Source organism: Phalacrocorax carbo, chromosome 1 (assembly GCF_963921805.1).
Source record: "Phalacrocorax carbo chromosome 1, bPhaCar2.1, whole genome shotgun sequence".
NCBI lineage: Eukaryota > Metazoa > Chordata > Aves > Suliformes > Phalacrocoracidae > Phalacrocorax > Phalacrocorax carbo.
Genome location: NC_087513.1, coordinates 117,877,643 through 117,902,624, shown reverse-complemented (window position 1 = coordinate 117,902,624; position 24,982 = coordinate 117,877,643). Strand labels below are relative to the sequence as shown.

The following is a 24,982-nucleotide window of genomic DNA, read 5'->3' as shown; positions in this document are numbered from 1 at the left end:
CCTACCCAAGTTGTTAAGATGTTTCAGCCACTTGTGTAATTTGGGATCCACCTCTTCCAGCTCACTCAGCACGTGGATAAAAGCCCTTGTTTTTACTCTGTTTTTTTCATGAATTAAGTAACTGATGAGCTGCTCCATCACTTCATGTGACATGCTGCTAGTTTTGGAATATGACATGTAATCCTCCTCACTGATTACAAACCATGAAAGTAATTCCTTTAATAGTTTGGAAGCATCACCAACAGCTGTTTTTATTTGATCAGCATTTCGACTGATATGCTGCAGGACTCGATCACCAGCATACAAATCCTGAACATAACCTATAACAGGATTAAAAAAATAAAAAAAAGATTTTGTGTCTGTTTGCCACAATTAAAAACATGAACTTTGAAGTACAGATAATTTGGACTAAGTTGTGTTTTTAATTATTTGCTTTATCACACCACTGAAAATTACAGAATATGTAACTTTCCTTATAAACTAGCCTTAGTATTATGAATTTGACACAACATTGTTTTAAATTCGGTTTACACAAAGAAAAAGTCCTTAGCACCTTAACTAGACCCGGGGAAAAAAAGTTACCAGCCAGTAACGGTGGCTTCAAGCAATTGTCTATACAGATTTATCTGTGTGGGCTGCATGCCAGCCATGATGCAGAGACAGAACTCCCCCAAGCATCAGTTCCCAGAGCAAAGGCACACTTCTCAATGCTCAGGCATACACCTAGTAGCAAACCTTTGCCCTGACCCTGCTGCTGGTTCTTTGTAGAACAAGAATGAAAAAGATCCCTGGCTCATATCTGCCTTCATCTTTCATTATTCTTCAAGATCACACGTTTACAGAATGCCACTTTCAGAGCTTAACTGACAGTAACTATAGAGAAAAGATGTAGATCTGAAAAGAATTTTTTTAAAAAACAAAGCACTACATACTATACCTAGAATAATTAAGCATTGTAACACAAACAGTTCCAAGCATATTAACAGATTCAATGAACTCTACATGTATAAGTCACGCCTGAAATTATCCTGCAGGCCTCTGCATTAAAAACCTCTGTATCTTACAAATGTGCACTCAAACAACCACTCCTCTCACTTGTGCTCCTCTCCCAATTTACAACCAATTTGTTCTTGTTTGAAGGTAACTATGGCTGCTAAAAACTAAACGAAAAACCCTTTATGGTCTAGCTCTCCCCTGAAAATTGGCTTCTCAACCTCTCATCAGCTTGGGAGATTAAATTAGATGGTTTTTTTAAAAGACTTCCTCACAAAATTTCCCCAAGTGAAAAAACAGGGTAACATATAGCTTGTCTCCAAAGACATGTAAGACTTCAATTTTACCACAGAATTAACTCAGAACAAATTTTAAAGGTTGGCCAACACCAATTAACACGAGCACTATTTTAAAGCTAATAATACAGACAAAAAATAATTAAAAAGTCACCCATTTTTATTTGCACTCTAGATTGCCCCAATACAAAATACAGTGGGAAGTTCACACCTCTGAAATACAGAACACTGCAGACCAACATAACTGTAACACAAAAGCTGAAGCATTAACTGACTATATACTGACAGGTTGAAGTATTTTATTTTCCCCTATCCCCTGAAATATACTTTTCAAGTCAAAACTGCATTTTCTGCACTTAGGATATTGTTCTGTCTTTATCTGAAATGCAGTTCTGATTTTTTTTTCTGTAGCGGTGTCCTAACTTGTTTGGCATAAAGCTTTTTCTGAAACCACTTTTAAATAGATTAACTTGGAATTTGAGACTGTGCCCTCTTCAGGCTGCTTCTTCATGAACCAATAAAGCATGAAGAAAGGATTTCTACAAGGAACTCAGTTGTACACTAACTTCTTACAGAACTGAAATAAAAGTAATCTTAAGTAAAAATGCAAATATTTAAAGGAGGGGATTATGTTCAATATTAGTATTCTGCTATAATTTGACTTGGGACATTCAGAATGCTAATCATGCTACTTCACGATAACTTAGAACAATATATTTCCACATACCACTGTGATGTTTGTATTGAGACGGTTCGTTTCCCATCTGGTTTTCTTCTATTTTCTTTTTAGCAGAATTCTGTGCCTCTTCTCGTGCACGTTTTCTTCGTAATTTTTTTTCTCGTTTCATTTTTAACTTCCTAAGACTGAATAAAAGTGATTAAGCGAGGAGCATAACATTAGTTAGATAAGTTGCCAAATAAGTTAGGCATTTCTCAGTTATTTTTGATGTCTTACAGTAGCTATAAGCTACGTTCTACTATAAAATATTATGCTGAAAAGTACAAATATAATAAAGCTAGGTTTTATTTAGAAGTTAAGACGACAAAATTTCATTAAAGTTTCATAAAGATCAAGTACGTAAATGTAAGAATACCCTCAAGATGCAGTAACTTTTACTCCCGTTAATGATGTCTGAATTAGGATTAACTTAAATACTATCAGGTTTTTTTTCTTAATTTATAACTCAGCCTTTTGAACCAAATATTAACATTTGCCTTCCTTAACTTTTAAAAGTCAATTTTGTTCATCCTCTCACCATGATTGCTCATTGTCTATAAACTCACTTAACCAAAATGTGTAAACTCAGTTATGTCAAAGGCACATGCATCAACAACAGAACTAGCATCATTATATACAGTTTTTATTTATACTTCTAAACATTCACACAAGGTTGGTTAGACAGTAAGTGCTGTGGAACAGTGGCATTCAACTTAGCCGCGCAGCCATACCTCTCCCATCCAGCTAAAAATCTTGCCAAGTTTCTTCCCTCCAGCAAGGGGAAGGAATAGAACAATGCTTGCAATCTCAGACTGAAAATACAGGTGGCATTCTAATCTAGATACCCATGTAGTGAAAGTCAAGTGTAATTAAGACACTCAATCCATCAGGAAGAGCAGACACCCATTCTTTTAGCATTCCAATTGTTAAGTATCTTGGCACAAATGAAAGACGTGTATAGACAGCGAAAGTAAAGAAACAGTCCTCAAGTTCTGCACACAGCCTCCAAATCACTCTTTCCCATGTGTTACTTCCCTGCCCACAGACTTCACAACAAAATTAAGTTTCACGTAAAAAGACTCAAAGATGACTGCAGCAATTTATAGTCAACTACTGGTTCAAATTGCCATGAAGTCAATGGTGCAATGGACAACATATCCCTCAATACAGAGGTGTGGGAAATCAGATTTACATCAACTCATATCCCGTATATGTGAAAACAGTTTCCTGTGGCCAAACAGAAAATGTTGTCTTTAAAGAACTGTATGACCACCAGAGAGCTACCAATAATTTATTCAGCAATAAAAGTTAACACCCTCCTGTGGACATTATGGATCTGTAGCTCCGTATCTTCTTTTACAAGTCAATTTAAATGCTTTTATAATTTGGTCATAACATATTTTATTAGACTTTTTAGTTTATCAGAGGCAAAGGGCAACAATAGCTTTCCAAAGTATTTGTGCTATTTTAACAGTTCTTAAAGGCATGAAAACCAATCCTAGAGAAAACTGGTTCTCAAATTGATTCAACTTAGTTTTAAACAGTAGAGAGCTTACCTTGAACATTTCTGTTTAATACAGGCTCTTGGTGGTTCCTTGGTTTTTGTGATTTTTTGTTCAAACTACCAAAGTAAGTGACATCATATTAATTAAATTTGGGGTTACAATGCAACATTGCTGTACTCAAAACCCAGGAACATTTGATGCTTTGGAAAGCAGTGAAAGTAATACTACAAGAGAGATAATGCAGCCTATATAAGCCTCATGAAGGTCTATGTAAAATTATCTCCTCTGCTATGACTTGGTATGTAGCAATACTCCTTTTTCCACAGAAAAGACAGGTTGAAAGGCAAAACAAAGTCAGGAAGAACTGGAGGCTGTTTTGCTTTACCAGTGGGCAGGAAGCAAACTTCACAATCTCTCTCTCTCTTTTTTTTTTTATTTCTTCTCACAGATCAGTGCTGCTCTGGGAAGAAGTATCCATCTTCCCGTGACTCTGTACAGGGTAAAAGCACTGTTCCAATACAATTACTTCTTTTAGCAAGATTAGCTCTGAGTTAAACTAACAGTTCCTTTCAAGTCGCATGAGCTAAATATAAAACGAAGCTCCAGTTCCCATCCACAACAATTCTAACCAATACCATAAGGTAATGTCTGCTCCACCAGAAGAACAGGTAAGGAAATAATAGGTAATTAATATTCCTAAATAATGCTCAGATTCTGTAGTTAAGACAGCATATTACTTATGTGCTTGCAGTTACATTCTCATCTTCCCTTTATCTCCTTTACCAAAGTAAATATTTTAAAGATTATTGTCATAATTTATATTAACATCTACTTACTTCACATTTTACCAGACCAGAAGAACTGAAAATAACTATTTTTGAAATAAGGCCTGTACAATCAGGAGTGAAACACAATTCCTGAAGAAAATCCTGTAGGAGAAGATACATACAACAAAGACATTTAAGTTAATAAAAGCTAGGACAGTCCTAAACTCTTACCTGATGAGAAAAGCAAGTAACAGCTAACTTGGCAAGGACTGCAAATCAAAAGGATCCTAGATCTGCGGCATATACCTGTTATTCCCAAAGCTTTAGCAAAGCCCCTCCTCCTCCAACTTCATATTCAATAGTCAACTTTAAGAATATTCTTTTATGAGTTCATACTCCGCCTGGATTCCCTTCATTTCATACTGGCTGCCGATAATGTATTTTGTAAAATTCCTGTAGACATACTCAATGTCGAACTGTTGCTTCAACAGCAAGACTGTAGAAGGAATAAAACTTCCATATGGGAAGACATAAATGGTGCAATATAAGCAGGCTAAGCATAGTAAGCCTTCACACAGACAGGCCTTTCTTCTGTAGGCAACAGCAAGCTTTACCCATACTTGCATGTTGGACAATTTAGCAGGAGATGCCTCTTCCCTGACTCTCCTCCTGCCATTGTCACACAGGTGAAACATCAGGCTGTAGCACTGCACTTAACAGAAACCAAAGGAATGCTATAATCTCGACTAGAAAAAGAAAAAATAAAATGCTGACACAGCTCTTACCTTATCATTTTTATCACTGTAGTTTGTGGTTTTCAACTTTTTCCAACAGCTGATATGAAACTCCACTCTACATTGCTGACAGCAAGTAATACGTATAAAACCCTAATGTCGAGAAAGAATATGAATTTAACGTCTTTAAAAAAACCCAGAAAACAGTGCACAACTTAACAACAGATAGAATAAGATGGTGTGTTCCAGATAGCTCTTTAATATGAAAGGGGGCAGAAAACAAGTAAACATGAGGTTTTATTTCCCAAACCCTTTTAAACTAAAAATTTACCTTAAAGTCTGGGTCTGTAAAATATATTTGGATTTTGGAGTGGCCATGGCATTGCTGATATCGACAAATTGCATCTGGTTCTGGAGGGAACTTGCATTCCTCAATACAATTCTTTAAAATCAACTGAGAAACACAAAAGGATATAAGACAAGATGCACAGAAAATCGGAAAAGTTTCACTATCTACTTACAAACTTCTAGGCAACTCTGCAGTGAAACACACATCTCTTTTTGAACAGCAGATGACTAATACCAAAAGAACAACTCTTTTCTAGTGAAAGCTATGGAAGATTGTCCTTTTATGGCAAAATATTCAAAAGCTCATTTGAACCGCTATCAGCTTCCCTGCATACAGGTTTATCTTGGATGAATGTTTTACATGCTGACCCATACCAAATACATCAGAATATAGTAAGTTTTCCATTGCCAAAACGATGAGCCAGATTACTTGGATAACGTAACAAAAATGGAGTGCCTGCTCATTTCCATGGTTTCCCAGTGTTTCAGGAGTGCCTCACCTGGGATCTGCATTACAGGACCAAGTACATTCCCAGGGATAGCTCAAACCTGGCCCTGCACTGGAGCGAGTGAGATTTCCCAGAATAGCAACTGAGGTAAAGACATTTCCGTGGCTTTATGTAATGTCAGTTCAAGTCCTACAGGGTTGGCATTGAGCCCAAATTAATAAAATATTATTAGAAACAAACAGACCACCAGTTACAGCCTTTCAGATATTTGCATTATGCTCTCCAGAAGCCCCAGAACCCTGATATATTACTGTGGCCAGACTACTGTGGTGCCAGCTGGGGGTCTGTAAGAAATCTTTAGGTCAGTTTTTATTTAGGAAGAAACAGTACTGATGCTGCCACCAGAAATTAAACAGGTCAGTATAGTATAGCCAAGTTCATACACCAAATAACCTCGCATGTTCTGTGTCAAACTGCCTCTGTGCAGAGAAGTTCATGCATCTTGCCTCTCATAACTTGGTTTATCCAGAAACCCTTCACAAATAACAGTGACTCAATTATAGTTTAAAAACAATAGTAATTAATAGTAGTAATTAAAAAGAAAAAAAGGTGTTTGGTGCGAGAAAGCAATTTGTGGTGTCAAAACCACAAGCTAGATTTTTCAAGTCAAACGGAGAATTTTACAAAGAACTACAAAGTCAAACTCTCTTATTTTTAAATATAGCATCACTGCTGAAATTTTCAACTTCACATTTTTGCTAATTCAAATTTTATCTGGTTCTTTCTAGCATTATGTTGTGTATAGATTCACATCTCATTGAAGTTTGGTAAAATGCAACTAAGAAGTTAACACATTATGAAACACTTGGAGCAGCTTAGAATCATGGTATTTCATAGAACTACCCAAGCACAGAGACTGACACAGAGCCCCCGCCCTTGTGCTGTAAATGGGATGCCTCCCAGGTGTTGAAATTTGTCACCACAAGAAGAGTTCTGCTCTACAACAACCAGGCCTTGGGGCTGGCAACACTCTCTACAACGAGCAGCAGTGGTTGCACTGGCTGCTTCAGGCTGAAACCTCCCCTTCAACCCCCATCTTTCTTTGGCCCTGACAATGGGGAGGCAGGGAAGAGGATGACTTTTTTTTTTTTTTTTTGGAAAGGCCATTTGACAGAACACATTTTTATACACACACACCCTTTTTTGTTTTTGTTTTTTTTTTTAAACATACCTGTAGGTTCTCTGTTCGTGTCTCTTCAATGACCTGAGAAGATGTGGGCCAAGTTAATACTCCAGGTACAATCTTGTGATTAACCATTGTTTGTGATTTCATGAACTGATCAAGCGCATCTGAAAATCTGAAGTTTGAAACAGGTACAGCATGTTCAGATCATATATTATTAACTTCTACATGGCCTCTAATACATTCATGATTTATTTTGTGATCCAAGGAAAAAAATGGTAACTGTAGGGGTATGTGGAATGAAAAAGCACCTGGTTCATTAAGTTATCTGTTTACGGACTTTTCAGTATAAAAGACTCAAGGTGTGAGCCAGTAAGCCAGCTTGAGTAAGGGGTCCAGACGGTTATGAGGTAGACTGAGAACCTGTGCTGCTATTCAGGAGACCCATGACTGTGGGTGCACTTGTCGATCTAGAGAGCAAGGGCACATGTATATTCACTAGTGACCTTCAACCCTGACCAGCCAGGGAGGAGGCACAGAACACTGCTACCTGACCTTGTATTTTACATGAATTCAGGTAGTGCTATACATGGGAGCTGCTCTGCCTGGGATAGATTGGGCAGCTGTGTTATGTGTGTACACACCTCTTTGGGACACACATGCAGCCTCACTACAGGTCAAAACTGCCAATGGAAACAACAGCCACATCCATGGGACTAGGATGCAGACACCTCCTGGATCTCAGACTGCACCTGGCTACGCTGCAGCAGTGGGAAGGAGGAATCCCCTCTGAGCATACAACACTCTGAACAGGTGCTTTTAGATGTTCCACATGAGGAGGGCTTAATGTATAATAACAAACTTATATGATTTATTTAGCATTGTATTGGGTTTACGTAGCAAGGTTGGGTGGGGGATGGGGGCCAGTGTTGCAGGGGCAGCCTCAGTGAGGAGAAGCCAGGGCTGCCCCATTCTGGACTCAGCCAGTTCCAGCTGGCTTCAACGAACCCACCACAGGGCACCGCTGAGCCCCTCAGGCAAGATGGTGGCACCTCAGCAAAAGCATGGGTAAGAAAGGCAAAACATACTGCACAGCTGTGAGGAATAAGTTAAAAAGTGTGAGAAACAGCCCTTCAAGCACCAAGGCAAGAAGGAGGAGGTGCTCCAGGCACAGAGAGTCCCCTGTAGCCTGTGGAGGGGGCCCTGCTGGACCAAGTAACCACACTGCAGCCATGGAGGGCCCCTGCCAGAGTGGATGGATGTGCCCCAAAGGAACTGTGACTGTGGAGAGGCCCCATGCTGCAGCAGGGGAAGAGTGCGAGGACAAAGGAACAGCAGAGAGGAGCTGTTATTACAGATAGGTGACAATCCCCATTCCCCATCCCCCTGGTGCCAGTCTAGGGAGAATTACGTAGAGGAACCAGTAATGAGGAAGTAAAGTTGAACCTGAGATAAAGGGGAAGTAGGGGGAGGTGATTTTAGTATTTTTACTTTGTTTCCACCATCCAACTCTATTTTAACTGACAAATTAAATTATTTTTTCCTCAAGTTGAGTCTGTTTTGCCTGTGAATGTAATTAGCAAGTGATCTCCTTCTCTCTATCTCAACCCCTGGGCTTTTTCATCTTATTTTCTCCCCCTCTCCCACTGAGGAGGGGGAATGGGAGTACAGCTGGGTGAGGGCCTGGCAGCCAGCCAAGGTCAACCCACCACAGGAATTACAGGGGATTTTGATTAGAGTAATACAGTGATATACTGAAATAGCAACACAAGCATAACAGCAATTGCAATATACAATTGAATCAATACAAACATGATTCCCATTACCCGTCTCTGTATGCTTACCGTCAGGGCACTGGGAAGAAATACTGCCAGGAATATGCAGGTTGAAGCCAGCTCAAGCCCTTTGCTCTCAGTTTTATTAGTTATCCAGTTTCTGCACTTTATGTTCAGCTGAGCCAAGCATACACTCCCTCCTCCTCCCCATGCTAGCTCAGGAAGACACTACTGTTTATCTGTCTCAGGGAACCCGATGACTCACTTGTGCAGCCACCTTATCTAAAACCAAGGTTATGCTCCAGCCTCCCTGGCGTTGAGATAAGTTAAGCTTTCTTTACGATACATTTTTCCCTGAGATCAGTGGGTTTTGCCCTTCTCCTGTGAGCTCTCCTACACTTGTAGGGGTGTGCTAATTGGTCATATTCCCGTGTCCTGGAGCCCGCTTGCTTCGGTGGCTTCCACTGCATCCTTAGCCATAACAAACTTACAACAAACAAAGTTGTAATAAAATCAGTCTGATGTATGAATTTAGCCATTAAAAAGGAATAATTAAAAAACCACCCACACATGGTTTCTGAAATGAAAATATTTTTTGCATCAAATATTGAAGCTTTGTATTATACCAACCTGTTTTGCCTGAGGTATACTTTTCCAATTCCATAGTATGCCAAACAACTAAATCGTTCTTCCTGGTACTGTTCAATTATTTTCTTAAACTGGACTTCAGCTTTTGTTAATGCCTTCAAAATAAATTTAAGAGAAAAAATATGTGACTTTTCTAGCAGGTTTTCTGTTTTCCTCTGCTTTTTTTGCTCCAGTAGAGTGGGTCAGTATGCCTTATTCCTTCATCAGCCTTATCAACAGTAAAGGAAATTAAGCAACCTTATCATCACACACAGTCTTCCCTTTTTTAAAAAAAGAAACTTATTCTGTAAACACACGCTCCCCCTGAAATGCTGAAATTAAATTTTTGAGATCACCAAGCTACAAACACCCAGACATTTTAAAATTCATTGTAAGACACTGAATATTTTTAGATACTGCAAGGGGGGAAAAATCCAAACCAAAAAAACCCCAAACAACCAACAGGCCTGTTTTGGTGTTTTCTAGAACCAAAAGCATTATCTTTCTCTTGTTACAGAAGCAGAATGTTGGTGTTGGAAAGGCTAGTGCATAACCACATTACAAGTAAGTAGAAGAAAAATAGTTGGCTATACCTCATTAACACTCAAGAATCTCACCTATAAGCTTAAAAAGAAATTTTATTTGGTAGCTTAATTCATCCAAAACAATTAAAGATCTAGTCTCATATTAAACTGTATGATTTTCTAGAATGTGACAAAAGCTTTCCTTCCCCGCTCATTTTATGTCTGTTAAGAAGAGACAAAAATGGATGACCAATTACCTAAACTATTATTTTTAATAAAATCAATATAGTGGCTTAATATCATACCTCAGGCTGTCCTATTCCAAGAAGAGCAGTGGCGTGTCCATAGATGATTACAACATAATTAATAATATGAAGATTCAGTTGCTGCAAATAGAGACAAATTATAGTAGTAACACACACAAAAACACTTTGCTTGTAACTAGAACATCACTGTCTACCACGAATTGAAGATCTTCACTACAACAGAGATAAGAAACACTCTTCTCATCTTTCTTACCACAGCCTCTACCCAGGTCTATGTTAAAATTACTGCTGGTCATTTGGGACCTGAAACATCTGCTTATAGAAATGCTATAACTACAGCCCTTACTATGTTGACCTCATGTAGTGTAGTGTGTCTTTGCTATATTTTATGTTCAGAATTGAGTAGATTTTATTTTAAATAAATTTAAAAGAACCAAACCAAAACCCAGAACTTTTTCTTCCTAATAAACTAGGTCACAATTCCAGATGGATTGGTGCATTATTGCTTGGACAGACTTTTTGTTGGCATTGCAACAGACTTTACTAAAATGTGCAACACATGTAATACACATTGTCACACAAAACTTAATACTACAGTACAATAATTTAAGGAGATCTAGGATGGCAAATGGGCCAGTGGCTGATTGGACAGATACATATACACAGAATTTCACAGTATTTGCCATCAAGGGTCATCTAACCTGAAGAATATAAATTCTTTTTACCTTACATTATTATGAGTAAAGGTTAAGCTGCCAATGGACAGTAGTTTCTTATCAAATAAGATATTTTATAAGAATATCTTATTCTTATAGGAATATTATTTTGGTAAATGTTTTTTAGATTGCATTTAGAAGTGCATGTATATGCTGAACATTACAAAAAATACATCCTATGCTACTGTCCTGTTCTCATTTGTAAGGTCCTTGGCATATATATCAGTGAAACACCTGGCACTGTAGTCAATATCACAGGCAACAACCCAATAATAATTATTGTTTTGGTGGAAGAAAAGAATGAAACATGATATTGAAAGCATACACTTCAATTACTCTAATAAAGTAAGTTATTCCTCTCAGTTTACCTTTAATTCTGAAGGTTTTAGCATGCTTAACAATTGTGAAAAGGCTTGTTCAGCACTGTGACACCGCTGGTCCATCAAGGCTGTGTAACCATCATGAACAAGGGACTTAACTGCTTCTGGCAACATAGTAAAATCCACCTAAAATATTTAGGAAAACAGTAAGACCAAAAGAAAACCGCCCTCTTCCTCCACCCCCTCTTTCTTTTTTTTAAAGCAAGCAAGCTATTTGCTAAAATACTTATCTAACAGACAACTGTTAAAATTCTGTACTTCCTACAGTTTTATCACAATTTCACTTTTAAAGCAGCAAATCAGGTACATTTTTATAAAAGTCTGCTTTAAATTCAACTTCTAAAAACTTAAGATTGTCATGGACCCATGGCTGCTAATATCTTAAAAATCTAGTTTTTGTTCTAAGCGTAGATCCTTCTCTCCAGAAAGTTTGAAGTTTAGTTCAAGCATCATTTTAATCTTTCTTACAAGTACAAAAAAAAAAAACAAAAAAAAAACAACAAACAAACAAAAAGGCTAGACATGCTTTTCCCGACTTGCACACTCCAGCTGGTGTACAAACACCTTTGAAAAACCTGAGAACTATTTGATTTTGCCTACACTTTCTCGCCATCTAGGTTAATAGTTAATGCTAGAAGGTTTTGGATTGCATTATATTATTAGCCTTTCACTACAGATACTTCCTAAAGGCTGCAGGAATTTCCAGCAGTGAGACTGAAAATCAAGGCAAGTAGTTGCAGAATTAGGAACTTCTATTCTCTTGATCTGTTAAAACGCTAAAATAAAACTAGCTTTGAGAAGTCAGTCATTGTGCCAGGGTAGAATTACTTCAATTACTTGAAAAAAGCTGCTCCACCGCCTACTCCTGCAATCACAAGCAACAAACAAAGAACAAGGAAGTTCACCTGTATATTTTAGGCCACTACCTCATCTCAGTATGAATTAATCTTCAGTGTGAAGTAATCCTGCTTTACAAGCTTTTCATTAACTGCCTTTCCTCTACCCTGGTACATTAAAATTTAAGCCTGGGATTCTGAATGCAGGGTTGTGGGCAGGAAGAAATTGTAAGAATGGGAAGAATGGACCATAATACTTTTCAGTTGCCCAATTGCTTTTTTTTTTTTACCATTATTCTAATGGTGTATTTAATGGTATTCCTGTGAACTGAATTAGGCTTTTGACATACTAAGTGTAATGCATGTCCTGAATGTATTTTCCTGAGCATCTATGAATTTTGATCTTCCTTTGTTTTCATCCTCTCAACCAACCAAAAATGATAAACGTAAGAAAATACCCATGATCTAATGGCAGTTATAAAAGCGGCAGTGACAATGAAAACTACAGATACAGAAAAAACCAAAATGCAGCAATTAAGACTTATTTTAATATCCTAGAAGTATTAATACAAGGTAATGCTGTCAGAGCATATAACTGTAGAACAGAATAAATTATATTAATTTAATATTAAGCTATATGACATATGAAGCTGATTAAGCCAACTGAAAACGTTACTTTCAATACTAGTAATTCATTAGCCTTACAAAAAATAGGTGTTTTAAAGGAATTAAGGGGTCTAAGTGCAGGCAGCCCCTGCACCTTCCTCTGAATCCAGTTGTCTCTTATGAGGTAATCAGAATGAAGATTTCTGGTTTCTACTTTCTACTTCCCCAAACTAAACAGAGAGGAGATGATTAATCATGCATGTCCCCATGATTTTGTTCAAGAGCCGTGGGATGCTCATCATTCATTACTGATAAGACCTGAGGAGAAGTAGTCTCAATTTATTCATTTTCTAGCATTTTAAACAGCCATTCAACAAAATGTTCTTTGATTATTTCCAAATGTACGGATCAAACACAGGAAAACGTATTTAGTCAGAATTTTGGGAAGGGTATTACAAATCCCTAAATGATTCCCAGCGATTTTTGTAGTTTTTCTTACAAATTAAGATACAAGGGAGCTATATTACTAACTCATGTTTCCAGCTAAGTTATTCTATGACTACACTGAGTTTTGTTAGACTAGTTTCCAATGTGAGGTCTTACAGGAGGGAAAGGAGGAGAAGCAAAAAGATGACTAACAGCAACAAGTCAGTATAAGCCAGTATAATCACATAATCTTTGTCTCCTGATAAAAGCCAGACTAAGCATGAAGTGGTAAATATTTGAATTAATCAGAATTTTGGACAGTGTTACTAAAAGTTGACAAATCATTTGCAGTTAAGGTCGTATGTTAGTCAATTCCCAGTTACCTGTTGCACAGTACAGAAGAGTTTATCTTGGATGGCTTTAGACTCTACCTTCAAATCAAGGCGATCTCTACAAATAACAGGACAACGGCATCGTGAGTTTGTACGTGTACTTTATATGGAATCTTATTTTCAATAAACAGAAATTTCTGCGCTTTTATCACCCACATCACATTTGCCTACATGCTAGAGATTATTATCGCACACTTTCACAATCGCATAACAAGTACTGTAAACACTATCAAGAATTATAATACTATTCATATAGTTCATCTAGTTCTGGCTTGGGAATCACTAGGGCTTCAGGGAAGTAGGAGCCTTCATCATTTTATTTGTTTTCTTTTATCTTCTCCACCTTATTCTTGGCTGAGTTGATCTTATGAAGGGGTGCGATAGGTGACTAGAGAACTTCCCTATACCAAAGGCAGCAGTATAAGAAGGTGCTTACGTCCCTTTCCCCTTCTCTATTCTTCCTATCCTAGCACAACCACAACTTAAAAATCAAATACGTGTAGCAGCTATGCATGGTGGGGTCAGGGAGAGCAGAGGAGAGCGTAACAAATTTGTTCTTCCCAGCTCTTCCTTTCCACTACTGCAGCAGAAACGCCATGCACAACTAGAGAACAGACGCAGTCTAATGAAGAGGCAAGTTATTGCTTGACATTCTAAACTAAATCCTCAATGCTAAGATTGATATTCAATCCTTAATGTCACTATATTGCCTGTTGCTAACATATATTCAGTTCCGGCCCACATTCAAAGGCGTCAAACACTCATCATCTGAGATAAAATTCTTTACCATGTCAGAGGATTCCATAGATTTTTGGAAGCCAAGCGACTTGCTAATTACAGAAATGGAAATAAGATTGTGACTGACCATGCATCCCATTTCACTGAGAAATACTGTATTTTTTTGTAGGCCTAATAAAATTCCCTGTGAGAGACGCAGTTTTGCAGATGGTTCAGTGACTTTAAAGGATTTGTTCTCATAGGGATTCTAATGTTTTTCCCTCCCTTAAAGTGAAAGGAGAAAGAAGTCAGTGGCAACCCAGTTAAACAACAAATGATCTCTCCTGTAATGAAGTTTCAACTGTCCTAGCTACAGTGGTATTCAAAAGGAGTTATGGGAAAACAAAAGGATCGTACTGTAATAAATATAGATTAAAAGATGGTAGGCTTTGTTGTCATACTTTGATTAGAACTGGGGATAATCAGGTCCAGCTCCCCAGTTCCCTAAAGGCTGGGACTCTTCTACATGAAAAAAATCGGCCTTTAAAAACTATTACTTAATGGAAACTTTTCTATTTCAATATAAACAGCTTATTTTGCTGTACCCCTCATCTGTTTTTAATCATCCTGAATACAACTGAAAGAACACTAGCTGAAGAAGCATACAAGCAAGAAAGTAGAGTCAGAGCTGTTCGCCTAATTTCACAGCTCAGGTTAAACCACTGAAAGCTTCCGTTCTGCATGGCCTTAAGTAGTAAGTCATCATTTGCCTCAATCATCTTAGTAATAAGTCAGTAGTAACAGTTCTTTACACCTTAACTACCTATTAGATGAGGAACTACGTTGGCAAACAGAATCACCTATAAATGGAGCAATTTCCCCAGATTTTTTTGGAGCTTGTTGGACCCAGTATCACTGGAAATAATTATTTCTTTTGTTAAACCTTGTTTTAAATGTTGTTACAGATGAAAGTATAAGTTTTGTCCATAAAAATCTATAGTTCTTTTTATCTCAACTAATTGAATTTTGGCCCCAAACCATCAAACATACTCATTTACATTCAGCATGCTCTAGTGGAAGTATTCACGTAAAGATAGATATTTATACGCTTTAAGCGAAGATTCAAGCCTAAAAACAACTAAAGGACTTTTTAGGCAAAAGTTCTTTTCCAGTATTCAATTCTGAGACTGACTTAGAATGCTCTCCTCACAGTCAAATCTCTTCTTCTTAGTAAGCACATGAAGTGTCAGAGAAGTTTTAAAAATTATTTGGTACACACAGCAGAACTAGTACAAAGAGGCCTTGAAAGTAAGACAGAGCTTGTGTTATGTTGTGGTGTAAGTTTCAATGTAACAATTGGAGCAAGATTCCTATTATCTCTTGCTGTAAAGGAAGCACATTTTTTATTATGGCTATACTGCATAATTTGTTTTTGGCCAACAGTTTTTAAAACAATGGTTATTGAAGTTGCACCTTCATTTACTAAAATTCAACTGAGCTTTAGAAAATATTCAGTTTTCAGGTAATAACTCAGGTTCTTAGCAAAAACTGGAATTTTGTGAACTTTAATCAGTTATCTTAACATAAAATATATCCTAAAGAGCACGTAAACTGTGCAAGCAATGAAATTAGCAAAGAGCAAGCAGCAACTCAAAGCTGCATTAACTCCTTTTTCAGTGCTATATAAAGTAACACAAAATAGTGTTTATTTTTTGATTTATTACAAATTCTTACCTCGTCTTTTCAGAGTCACCAGGTTTGGTTTTTGGCCTTCCTTTGTTTTGATGACTTTGGCCTGTAATGAGAAAAAGTATATCAAACAAAATGATCATCACCTAAAACAAAGGAAAAAAAAATGCGCTCGGAACTTCCATTTTGCTTTATAAATAATAGATCTTAAACATTTACAGTATCAAAAACTAACAAAACCAAGAAGTTTTTCAAAAAGTCACCTTTGTTACAGTATGAATTTGATATTGTTTTATTAATTAGAATAGGATTTTATTAATCCTATAAAGATACTTCACATAAACAGAAGAATCTTAAAATTCTGCAAGATAAGATATGACTCTACTATATTGTAACAACTATTTAAGTGGACTCCAAGCTAAAGAAATCAGTATGTTATACAAAACCACAGTTGATATTATTCACTATTAGTGGATAACTAGAATTTTTAAAGGGAATAATAGATCACTAAGGATGTTCCAGTTTGACTACAGAAATTTTTCAGAGAGAGTCTACTACTTCTAAAATACATTGCTAAAGGAGTTAAGTTCAACTCACGTTAATCTTAGAAATGTATCTGAGTTGGACCAAGATAAATGTCCCTGATTACAAAATGAAAATGTTTGATGTGGAAATACTGGATCAGAAAGACAAAAAAGAACCTATCATGTAATACCAATTCATTTTTAACTCTGAAACTTGATGTCAACAACTTGACACAAAACTTCACTAATACATTTTACAACTTCAGAGATCTAACACTGTCCTTGATTAGTTACAGGGCTCTACAAACTGAGTAAACAATTCATTAGTAACAAGGAAGAAGAAAATGTATGTTAATACTTTATTGTAATTGGTCAAAACCAGGACGCCAGGCCATTAACTGCAAAACAATCTCTCAACCATTTTCTGTGGAACTAAAACATAACATCAGGCATCTGAATGTGTGCATGCATACTCAAGATTAAGTTAACAAGTTACTAATTTTCAAGAATTTTTAGTTAGAACTTTACAAGGCGTGAATGACTTAACAGCAACAGTCACAAAATCCACTTATGGGAAAGCTGCCTTCTAGTAATCAGATGATTAGACAAACAAGGCAAAAAAACAGCATTTCTGGACTGGTGAGGAATCAGCAAGCATCTGACAAATTCAGCTGCAGAACTGCTGAGCATCACATCTTGTAGGTGTTCCTTACTACACATGGTAAATTGAAGGGGTACAGAGCAGATCTTTTTTTCGCTAGTTAAACCAAATGGATTTTGCAAGGCATATAGGAATGCCACCTTCTGCCTCAGCCACCTGTTCCAAGAGGGGATAGTTCCAGCTATAGTCTTTCAGAAGCAGTTTAGGAGGCAACTCTGGCTTCCTAATATTGGACGCATTCACACGGACCATGTGCAGTCCAGCACCTGGGTTCAAGCTATTCAAGCACTGGAACCCAAACATAAGTTACAGCTACCAAAATCATTAAATATTGTTTGATTTATTATTATGCTTATGTTGAACTACCATAAAATCAAATTTGGAGGAGTTATTAATTTTATATATAAGTTTAGTAACTATCTATGCTTAAAAATTATTTCATAATATTCAGAGAAGTATTTTATACTGTTAGATACAAAATAATGAGAAAAACACTGATTGTGTAAAAACACAAATCTACCCATTTAGGTAATCTCACTCAAGCCAGTGCGATGTCTCATGTACTCATTTCTCAATCTAAATCGTACACACACACACTTCATGCCTTGGGCCACAAGTAATTTTTCCATTAAAAGATACTTAATGACATAAAATATAATCATCACCAAAAAAAAAAAATAATCAAACATCATAAAGACTGAACAGGTTCAGAATTATTTCATGAACCATTTCTTGAAATTGTCACACAGAAGTCTGTTGACAAGGTGTCTGCTGAAACAGTTCATATGCATTAAAAACTCCAAAATCTACACTAATAATCATCACAAACTCCTCATAATAGCGTAAATGATGGAAAACAATTATCCTTTTGAAAGCCAGAAAACACTTCAAGCATATAATCATTTAACCATTTAGAGATAGAGATATATTACTTTTTCTTTATTATATAGGTTCCTTAAGGGAAAGGAACCTATCTATCATTCAAAACAAAATCTTAATGAAGATAAAGGAATACAAGCTTTCCCTCTCACCATTAATGAAAGAATTAATCAGCACTATTTTTCCATTGAATGATTTAACTTTAAAAGCCATTCAACAAAAATTATTTCAGAAATACTTCCTACCGGAACTACTACTCCTATATACCAACCAACCTAAAAAGATACTGCTTTCAGCTTTTTAAAAAATACTTTTTAAAAAAAGTAACAAGCAAATCCTACTGAATTTTAGTGAAAATAGTTAAGGAGATATATTAATTGAACTGCAAACATGATTCACTTACCCCACAAACATTTTAAAATATTAGTAGAAGTAGTATTACTTTTGCTAGACATTCCCATTAGGAGCAAGCAAAGATATTTAACAGAAATGTACACATGCTGAAAAAAATAGTACATGCAGGCAAAAACTGAAATTAAAAAGGACAGCAGGTTAAAGATAAGATACGGTGGCATAAAGTTCCTTTACATTAAATCTCCTACAAGTCTTAAGCCTTTAAGTGAATCAAGGCTAAGAAAAAGAAAACTCCTCTTCCCCACCCACAGTAAACTTGTATCAGCTAGCCATTCAGAGCATAACTCCTCCTTTCAAATCAAAGCCAAATCAAATATTTTCTTCTACACTGCTACTGACATAGTATGAGGGGGAGGAGGAAGGAAGAACAGAAAAAAACCCTGGAATCAGCATGGTTTTTTTTGAAATTACTATGTTCAACACAACGTTTCATAGACCTATGAACTCTTTAGCCTAGAAGGATTTTCAGTTCTCCCCCAACATTCAGCCTTTCATTATCCCTCTTCCCTCCTCAACCTCTCAAAAAATCAGCTATCTTTCTGACACCCTGCCCTTGACCAGTATCAGCAGCATAGACAGACTGCAGACACCCTGCCCCCTGACCAACATGGGCAGGCAGGACATTGCCCACGTGATTCATGTGAAATATGATTCTCTCCAATCCCACTACCATTGGGGAAGCCAAGGAGCAGCGCAACTCTTACCTGCATTCAAAAGGCATTTGCATGATTTGGTCTTGCTGCCAGGTGAGCTGGACACCAAGTATCCCTGGCAGTCCACTGGAGCCAGGGCATCACTTACAATCCTCTGTTTGCTGTCGGTGATTGGGCAGGTCACCATATGTGTGCACAGCTGCTGATCTTTTCCATGGCCTCAATAAAGCTTTGTTTTATAACATGTTGTCAGACTCCCTTACTATGTGGGCCACACCTTCTCACTCAGGAAATCGTCTGGATTCACTTAGTTGTCACTTGCTTCAAACGCATTCAAAATTCCCTATGGCCTCCGTGCATTTCATGTTTTGCCCCTGCATACCATGTACATACAGTTCCTCAAAACTGATTTCTATTCCAGAGCTTGACTTCCCCTTTCTAAAGCCCCTCCCTGATCTATGCTTTCTGCAATAAGTTCCTTCAACACTTTACAGTTTCTTCTTTTTTTTTGTTATCCTACCACATAACACCTTTTCAAAAAATTCATCTTGACTCTTCTTTTGCAACCTTTCCCACATTTTCCATCTCTCAATACACCCTTTAATTCCTCAATCTGTTCACATATGTTGAAAGTCCACAAGAGCTCTTCCTACTGCTCATTTTAAAATAATATTTCATAATATATCTTCACTGGCTTCCTAAAATCAAATTTTGAAATGCTCTGCACTTTGGCACCTATTCAGCTAAGTATTTAAGTATGCGAAGTCCAAAGAACAGTACAGCTGGGCACCAAGGACTTACAGGCTGTCACATGGTCAGAACTAGAAGGACCCACAGCCTTGGAGGTCAGAAGTCACAACTGTGAGGTCACAACTTCAGAATACAGCATGAACATACAGCTGGTCCAGATCCAGTAGCAGTATTCCATAGAAACATCATAAATAAGAACAATTTCTGAATTTCTTAAGCTTTCTTGATTACAGCATGTTTAGCAGGTGATAGAAAACCCAAGCAAAATTCAGGAAAAGATTTCACTTTGAAGATCAGAACTGCTTGCACTTCACTTTCACCACAGACAAGTAACTCTGGCATTGTGGGAGTTCTCTCTATAAAAGGGACATGAACAATAAATCACACAAACTTATACCTCTTAAAGTTTGTAGCTGAAGATCCACTCTGACAAATACTTTGTGGCCTACTTCCTCTCTAACTGCATGATTATTTTCTTAAGTATCTATATAGAGCTTTTAGTAATCACAAATGAATTCTCAGATTTAGATCCTTTTAGGTCCTTTATCTGTCTCAGAAGGAATTAAAGCATTTCTAGCCTGTGACTCAGCATCCTACTTTTTAGTTCCAGTTTTAATTTTGAATTCATCCCCGTAAAGTAGATTCAAACTACAAAAGCATGAAGTAAATATGACAGAAATACAGAAGAGGAGTATTGAAGTAACTGCCCGCTAAGAAGTGAAACACGATAGTTGACTGTTGTGAAAATAACACAAGATATACTTTTGCTTATTAATAATGGCAACAGCAAGGGTAGAACTGACTTGGACTTGATAAATAGCAAAAACAAACTCACTTGGTGGAAATTCCGGAGACGAACATTTGCTTTCTGTTCTTTGGATGTCAGTCACCTAATGACAAATACGTTAGTTTGTTTTTACGGAGATAACAAAAAACAAATAGACATTATTCACTGAATTTAAACAAAGAAAAATCCTGAACCACTAGAATTTAAACAAAGAAACCACAACACTACAGTATATTATGTCCCCAATCAAGAGGTAAAGAAAAACCATTTAATTAATCAAAGTGTGTTTGCATACTCATACTTTTCTCCCCCAACCTCATATCAATTTATATTATCTACTGATCTGACAAATACTAGCTTTTTTTCAGTAATATTAATCCTAAACAAGGATAAATTTACAGATGTACATTATGAGGATTTTCATAGCATAAAAGCAGATTAAAGTTTTCGTAAGACAGTCAAAAATCTTCAAGCGCTTGTGTTCTACAGATCACTTGCTATTTCAAGAAGTTTATTTCCTTCCCTTTGCCCTCGTACACTAGTTTCATTTTCCTCACTAACGAGTCATCTATTTTTTCCTGCCCCGCCCCTCTGTGAAACCTGAAAGTGTTTTTTCACATGCACACGCTAAATTGTTTTGACCTTAGTAGTAGATTGACGTTCTTTATCATTTTGTTTTCTATATTAAATAGCTTATTGATAACACACTTTATAGGCTAAATTACAACAAACAAAATTAATTAACTTACAATAATGATGGTAAAGATGATCAGAAAGAGGTACAAATGTTTCTTTTAAATTAATAATTCGCATGAAAGAAGAACTGTCTGTAAGCAAACTGAAGGTTGATTATCAAATTTTTAACTCCATGCTGTTACATCAGGACTGTCACTGTCATGCATCTAGCAAAGCAAACCACTCAGGAAAATTTATGCACAGGAACAATTTACAGGCTCTCCATTATACTGGACATGAGATAGAGACTAAGACAGCAACAGCTGGGAAATTCCACTGGCATCCACTAGCAAAATCCACCTAAAACAAGGTAAGCACCAACAAAATCCCCCAACTTTCCACTTCTTTTTGGGTGTATGTTTGTTTTTTAAGGAATAAAAACATATGTACTGGTTTTGGCTGGGACAAAGTTAATTTTCCTCATAGCTGCTCCTATGGTGCTGTGCTTTGGATTTGCTATTAAAACAGCGTTGATAACACAGGGATGTTTTAGCTATTGCTGAGCAGTACTTACACAGCATCAAGGCCTTTTCTGTTTCACACACTGCTCCGCCAGCGAGTGGGCTGGGGGTGCATGAGAAGTTGGGAGGGGACACAGCTGGGACAGCTGACCCCAACTGACCAAAAGGATATCCCACACCTTATGACATCGTGCGCTGCAATATAAGCTGGGGGAAGGAGAAATGGAGGAAAGTTCCAAGTTATGCCATCTGTCTTCCCAAGTAACCATTATGTGTGATAAAGCTCTGCTTTCCTGGAAATGGCTAAACATCTGCCTGGAAGTAGTGAATGAATTCCTTATTTGCTTTGCTTGTGTGCGCAGCTTTTGCTTTGCTTGTTAAACTGTCTTTAACTCAACCAATCCATGAGTTTTACCCTTATGATTTTCTCCCCCATCCTGCTGAGGGGAGTGAGCAAGCAGCTGTGTGGAGCTGAGCTGCCTACCAGGATTAAATCACAACAACGTGGTATGCCATTGCACTTTCAGCAGTTAAATAACCTCTAAAAGGCAGAACTAGAAGCTTTTGTTGATGGATTTCTTTGGTCACCCTTCACTAACGTGTATCCTTAGTTCAATCATTTTTCAGGGACAAAAATCAACGATGAACAGAGAACAAAGTTTACTCTACTAAGCTTCTGATGGATGCACTTAACTCCTCGACCAAACTAGTGGCAGTTTGGTTCAGTCTCCAAAGGAGGTAAAGGCCTAGGCATGACCAGGCCATGAACTTCTCTAGTTCCAACCTGTTCTTTGAAAACCCACACAAGGACAGGGTGACACAGTGAGCTTTGATGTATATCAGCTTGGAAAGCAGAACATTGATCATGCGATTAACACATCAATAGCAGATGGTTCTTCCAAAACTAATTTGGTCAAGGAACAAAGGAAGTTGCGGGTACAAGGAGTCTCATGCTTACCTCTTCCATCGCATGTAATTTGACTACGAGCCAACCACGTGATTTCCATATGTGACAGCTCAGGAGGAAGAGCTCAAAAAAGTTCACTCAAGTAGCTGGCAGCACAGCTGTGATCTCGCCTTGAGTTGGGATACCTCTCAAGGTTACTCCCTCCAGGCTGAGACACCCCTTACCAAATGCAGATCTTTGGTAAACAACCAATATCACACATAGCCTTGTATAACAGGGCATTAAGATCTTGGATTGGTAAATTTGAATCATTATTATATCCTCTGTGCAGTAGAGTAATAGATTGAACCTTGCCATCAGGCTTTGTTAAGCCTCACTTCTACAATGTTTTACTTCAATAAAACCACTTTTGCTGCTACCTTTGGCAGTGGTTCTTTAAGTAGTCTCAATCTCCACTGCAACAGCTTCACTTTCTCTTTTAAGCCTTCCTCACCAAAAAAAGCTAATAGAAGTAATCTAGTAGAATATTTGTGCTTGTAAACTGTCTTTTAAATTAAAAGAACGAATCTAAAGAACTATGAAGGACTACTAAAGTAACATGAGTCCATCTTTCATTTTAGCACTGTACTACACTTGTTTTGAACACACAAGCCAGATATTTGAGAACCACAAAACCCTAGTTTTAAATACAGTCCAGGTAAGTATACTATTTAACCAACATCTTTCCCCATACAAAAGAAATCTGTTTACAGAGCATGAGAAGAATGGTCTATAACCATGCAAATACCTTAACATCACAGTATCAGTGGCAAAACAATGCTCCAGTATAGCAAAAGCCCTGTATATGAATTAACTTTGGCTAACGCATCTTCCACTGAACTCCATTACACCAGCACGCATTAACTGAATCCTCTCCTAAAGCCAAAGGGAAGTCCACATCTGAATGCACATTGACTGGCAGGGCTGGACAGTCGATTAGATCAGACATGACCTCAGTCTCACTTTCAATAAGCCTAAAGAGACCCCTCTCCTCCTCATAGCATACAGCCTCCACCTTCTCATTCAAGCAATCGCCACCCATCCTCTTTCAAATCCAAAGTTCTGAACATATATTTGGTAGTTAAGTACTACAGGAAAAGTGTACTTAGCTGAGAAAGTACACAATTATTAAAACACAGTGGCTGCAAAATTTCAGCCACACCATTAAAGACCACATTTCAGGACGATGAAAATCAACATGCATAGTCTTGTAATGCCAGCTGTAGCGTAACTTACCCTGGTATCCTGTTTTTGATGACAATGATGTTCTTTAGGATCAGACTGTGTTCTCTTTACCTCTTTTTCTACTTCTTTAAGTTCTTGAGAGATTATTAAATGAGATTCTGAAGAACTGCAGTCTCTGATATGTAAAAAGAGAGAAGCCTAGTTCTTCCAATGTTGATGTCTTTTCCCCGTATTTAAGACATATAGCATACATGCATCATGAAAAAAACAAAGACGAATACAAGTAGTCTACCCCTTGGACACGTAATGGCATAAACATGCTTAAAGGATTTGATCAACCAACCATTTTTTACACCTTCAAATTGCACAGTCCAAGGCTATGCAAAAATATGAAAAAAGAAGCACCTTCTTATATAAAAGGGACAGAAACTGAATTACTGTACTTCCAAAAAAAAAAAGGTAATTAAAAAAAAAAATCAATATTGCCCAAGGCCACATTTTATTTGTGCAATATAGATGGGGAACAAATTTAACTTCCTCCAGAATTTTCAGGATTACGGAAAGTTGTTTAGTAGTTTACTTTCTGTATTGTTTTGAATAGCACATCACTACAAGTAGACCAATAAAAGTCAAAAAACTCTTTCAGAAAAATATTTAATACCAAAGTTAAGGCATATATTGTAACTTAGCTGAATCTGTGAATATGCAATCTCTTACTCTTTTTGGGAAAGGCAAAAGCAAGAACACATGTGACAAAACCAAATTTCTACAAATTAGGATACACATTCATTTTTACCAAAATGCATTTGCTAGCAAATCAGCGTAATCTCCCAACGAGCTTTATATAGAAAAGTTAAAACAAAAAAGTGGGTGTGATTGCACCGACATTTTCAGGCACCAAATTTCCTCAGTAGCAAATTACCTCAAGTTGGGAAAGGCAAAAAACAGGAATATGTAACTGTTTCCAACATTCGTAAAACATAATGCTGAAGGAAACTGCTTAGAAGTGAAACACATCTCAAGTGAGCATATTTAGTTCC

The 24,982-nt window shown here is 37.2% G+C and overlaps 1 protein-coding gene across 3 annotated transcripts in view; it reads right to left on the bottom strand.

Annotated features, from left to right (window-relative positions):
- The window catches only part of TTC3 (tetratricopeptide repeat domain 3), a 71,262-nt gene that overhangs the window by 21,344 nt on the left and 24,936 nt on the right, over positions 1–24,982 (bottom strand). For all 3 annotated transcript variants that reach the window (XM_064471557.1, XM_064471574.1, XM_064471566.1), the window contains exons 14-27: positions 23,994–24,117; positions 20,664–20,718; positions 15,993–16,053; positions 13,533–13,599; positions 11,270–11,407; positions 10,225–10,305; positions 9,399–9,511; positions 7,042–7,168; positions 5,345–5,467; positions 5,065–5,166; positions 4,349–4,441; positions 3,564–3,628; positions 2,017–2,153; positions 6–320 (exon numbers count right to left, since the gene is read on the bottom strand). In XM_064471557.1, coding sequence (XP_064327627.1) covers positions 6–320; positions 2,017–2,153; positions 3,564–3,628; positions 4,349–4,441; positions 5,065–5,166; positions 5,345–5,467; positions 7,042–7,168; positions 9,399–9,511; positions 10,225–10,305; positions 11,270–11,407; positions 13,533–13,599; positions 15,993–16,053; positions 20,664–20,718; positions 23,994–24,117 — 1,601 coding nt within the window. The remainder of the gene's footprint in view (positions 1–5; positions 321–2,016; positions 2,154–3,563; positions 3,629–4,348; positions 4,442–5,064; positions 5,167–5,344; positions 5,468–7,041; positions 7,169–9,398; positions 9,512–10,224; positions 10,306–11,269; positions 11,408–13,532; positions 13,600–15,992; positions 16,054–20,663; positions 20,719–23,993; positions 24,118–24,982) is intronic.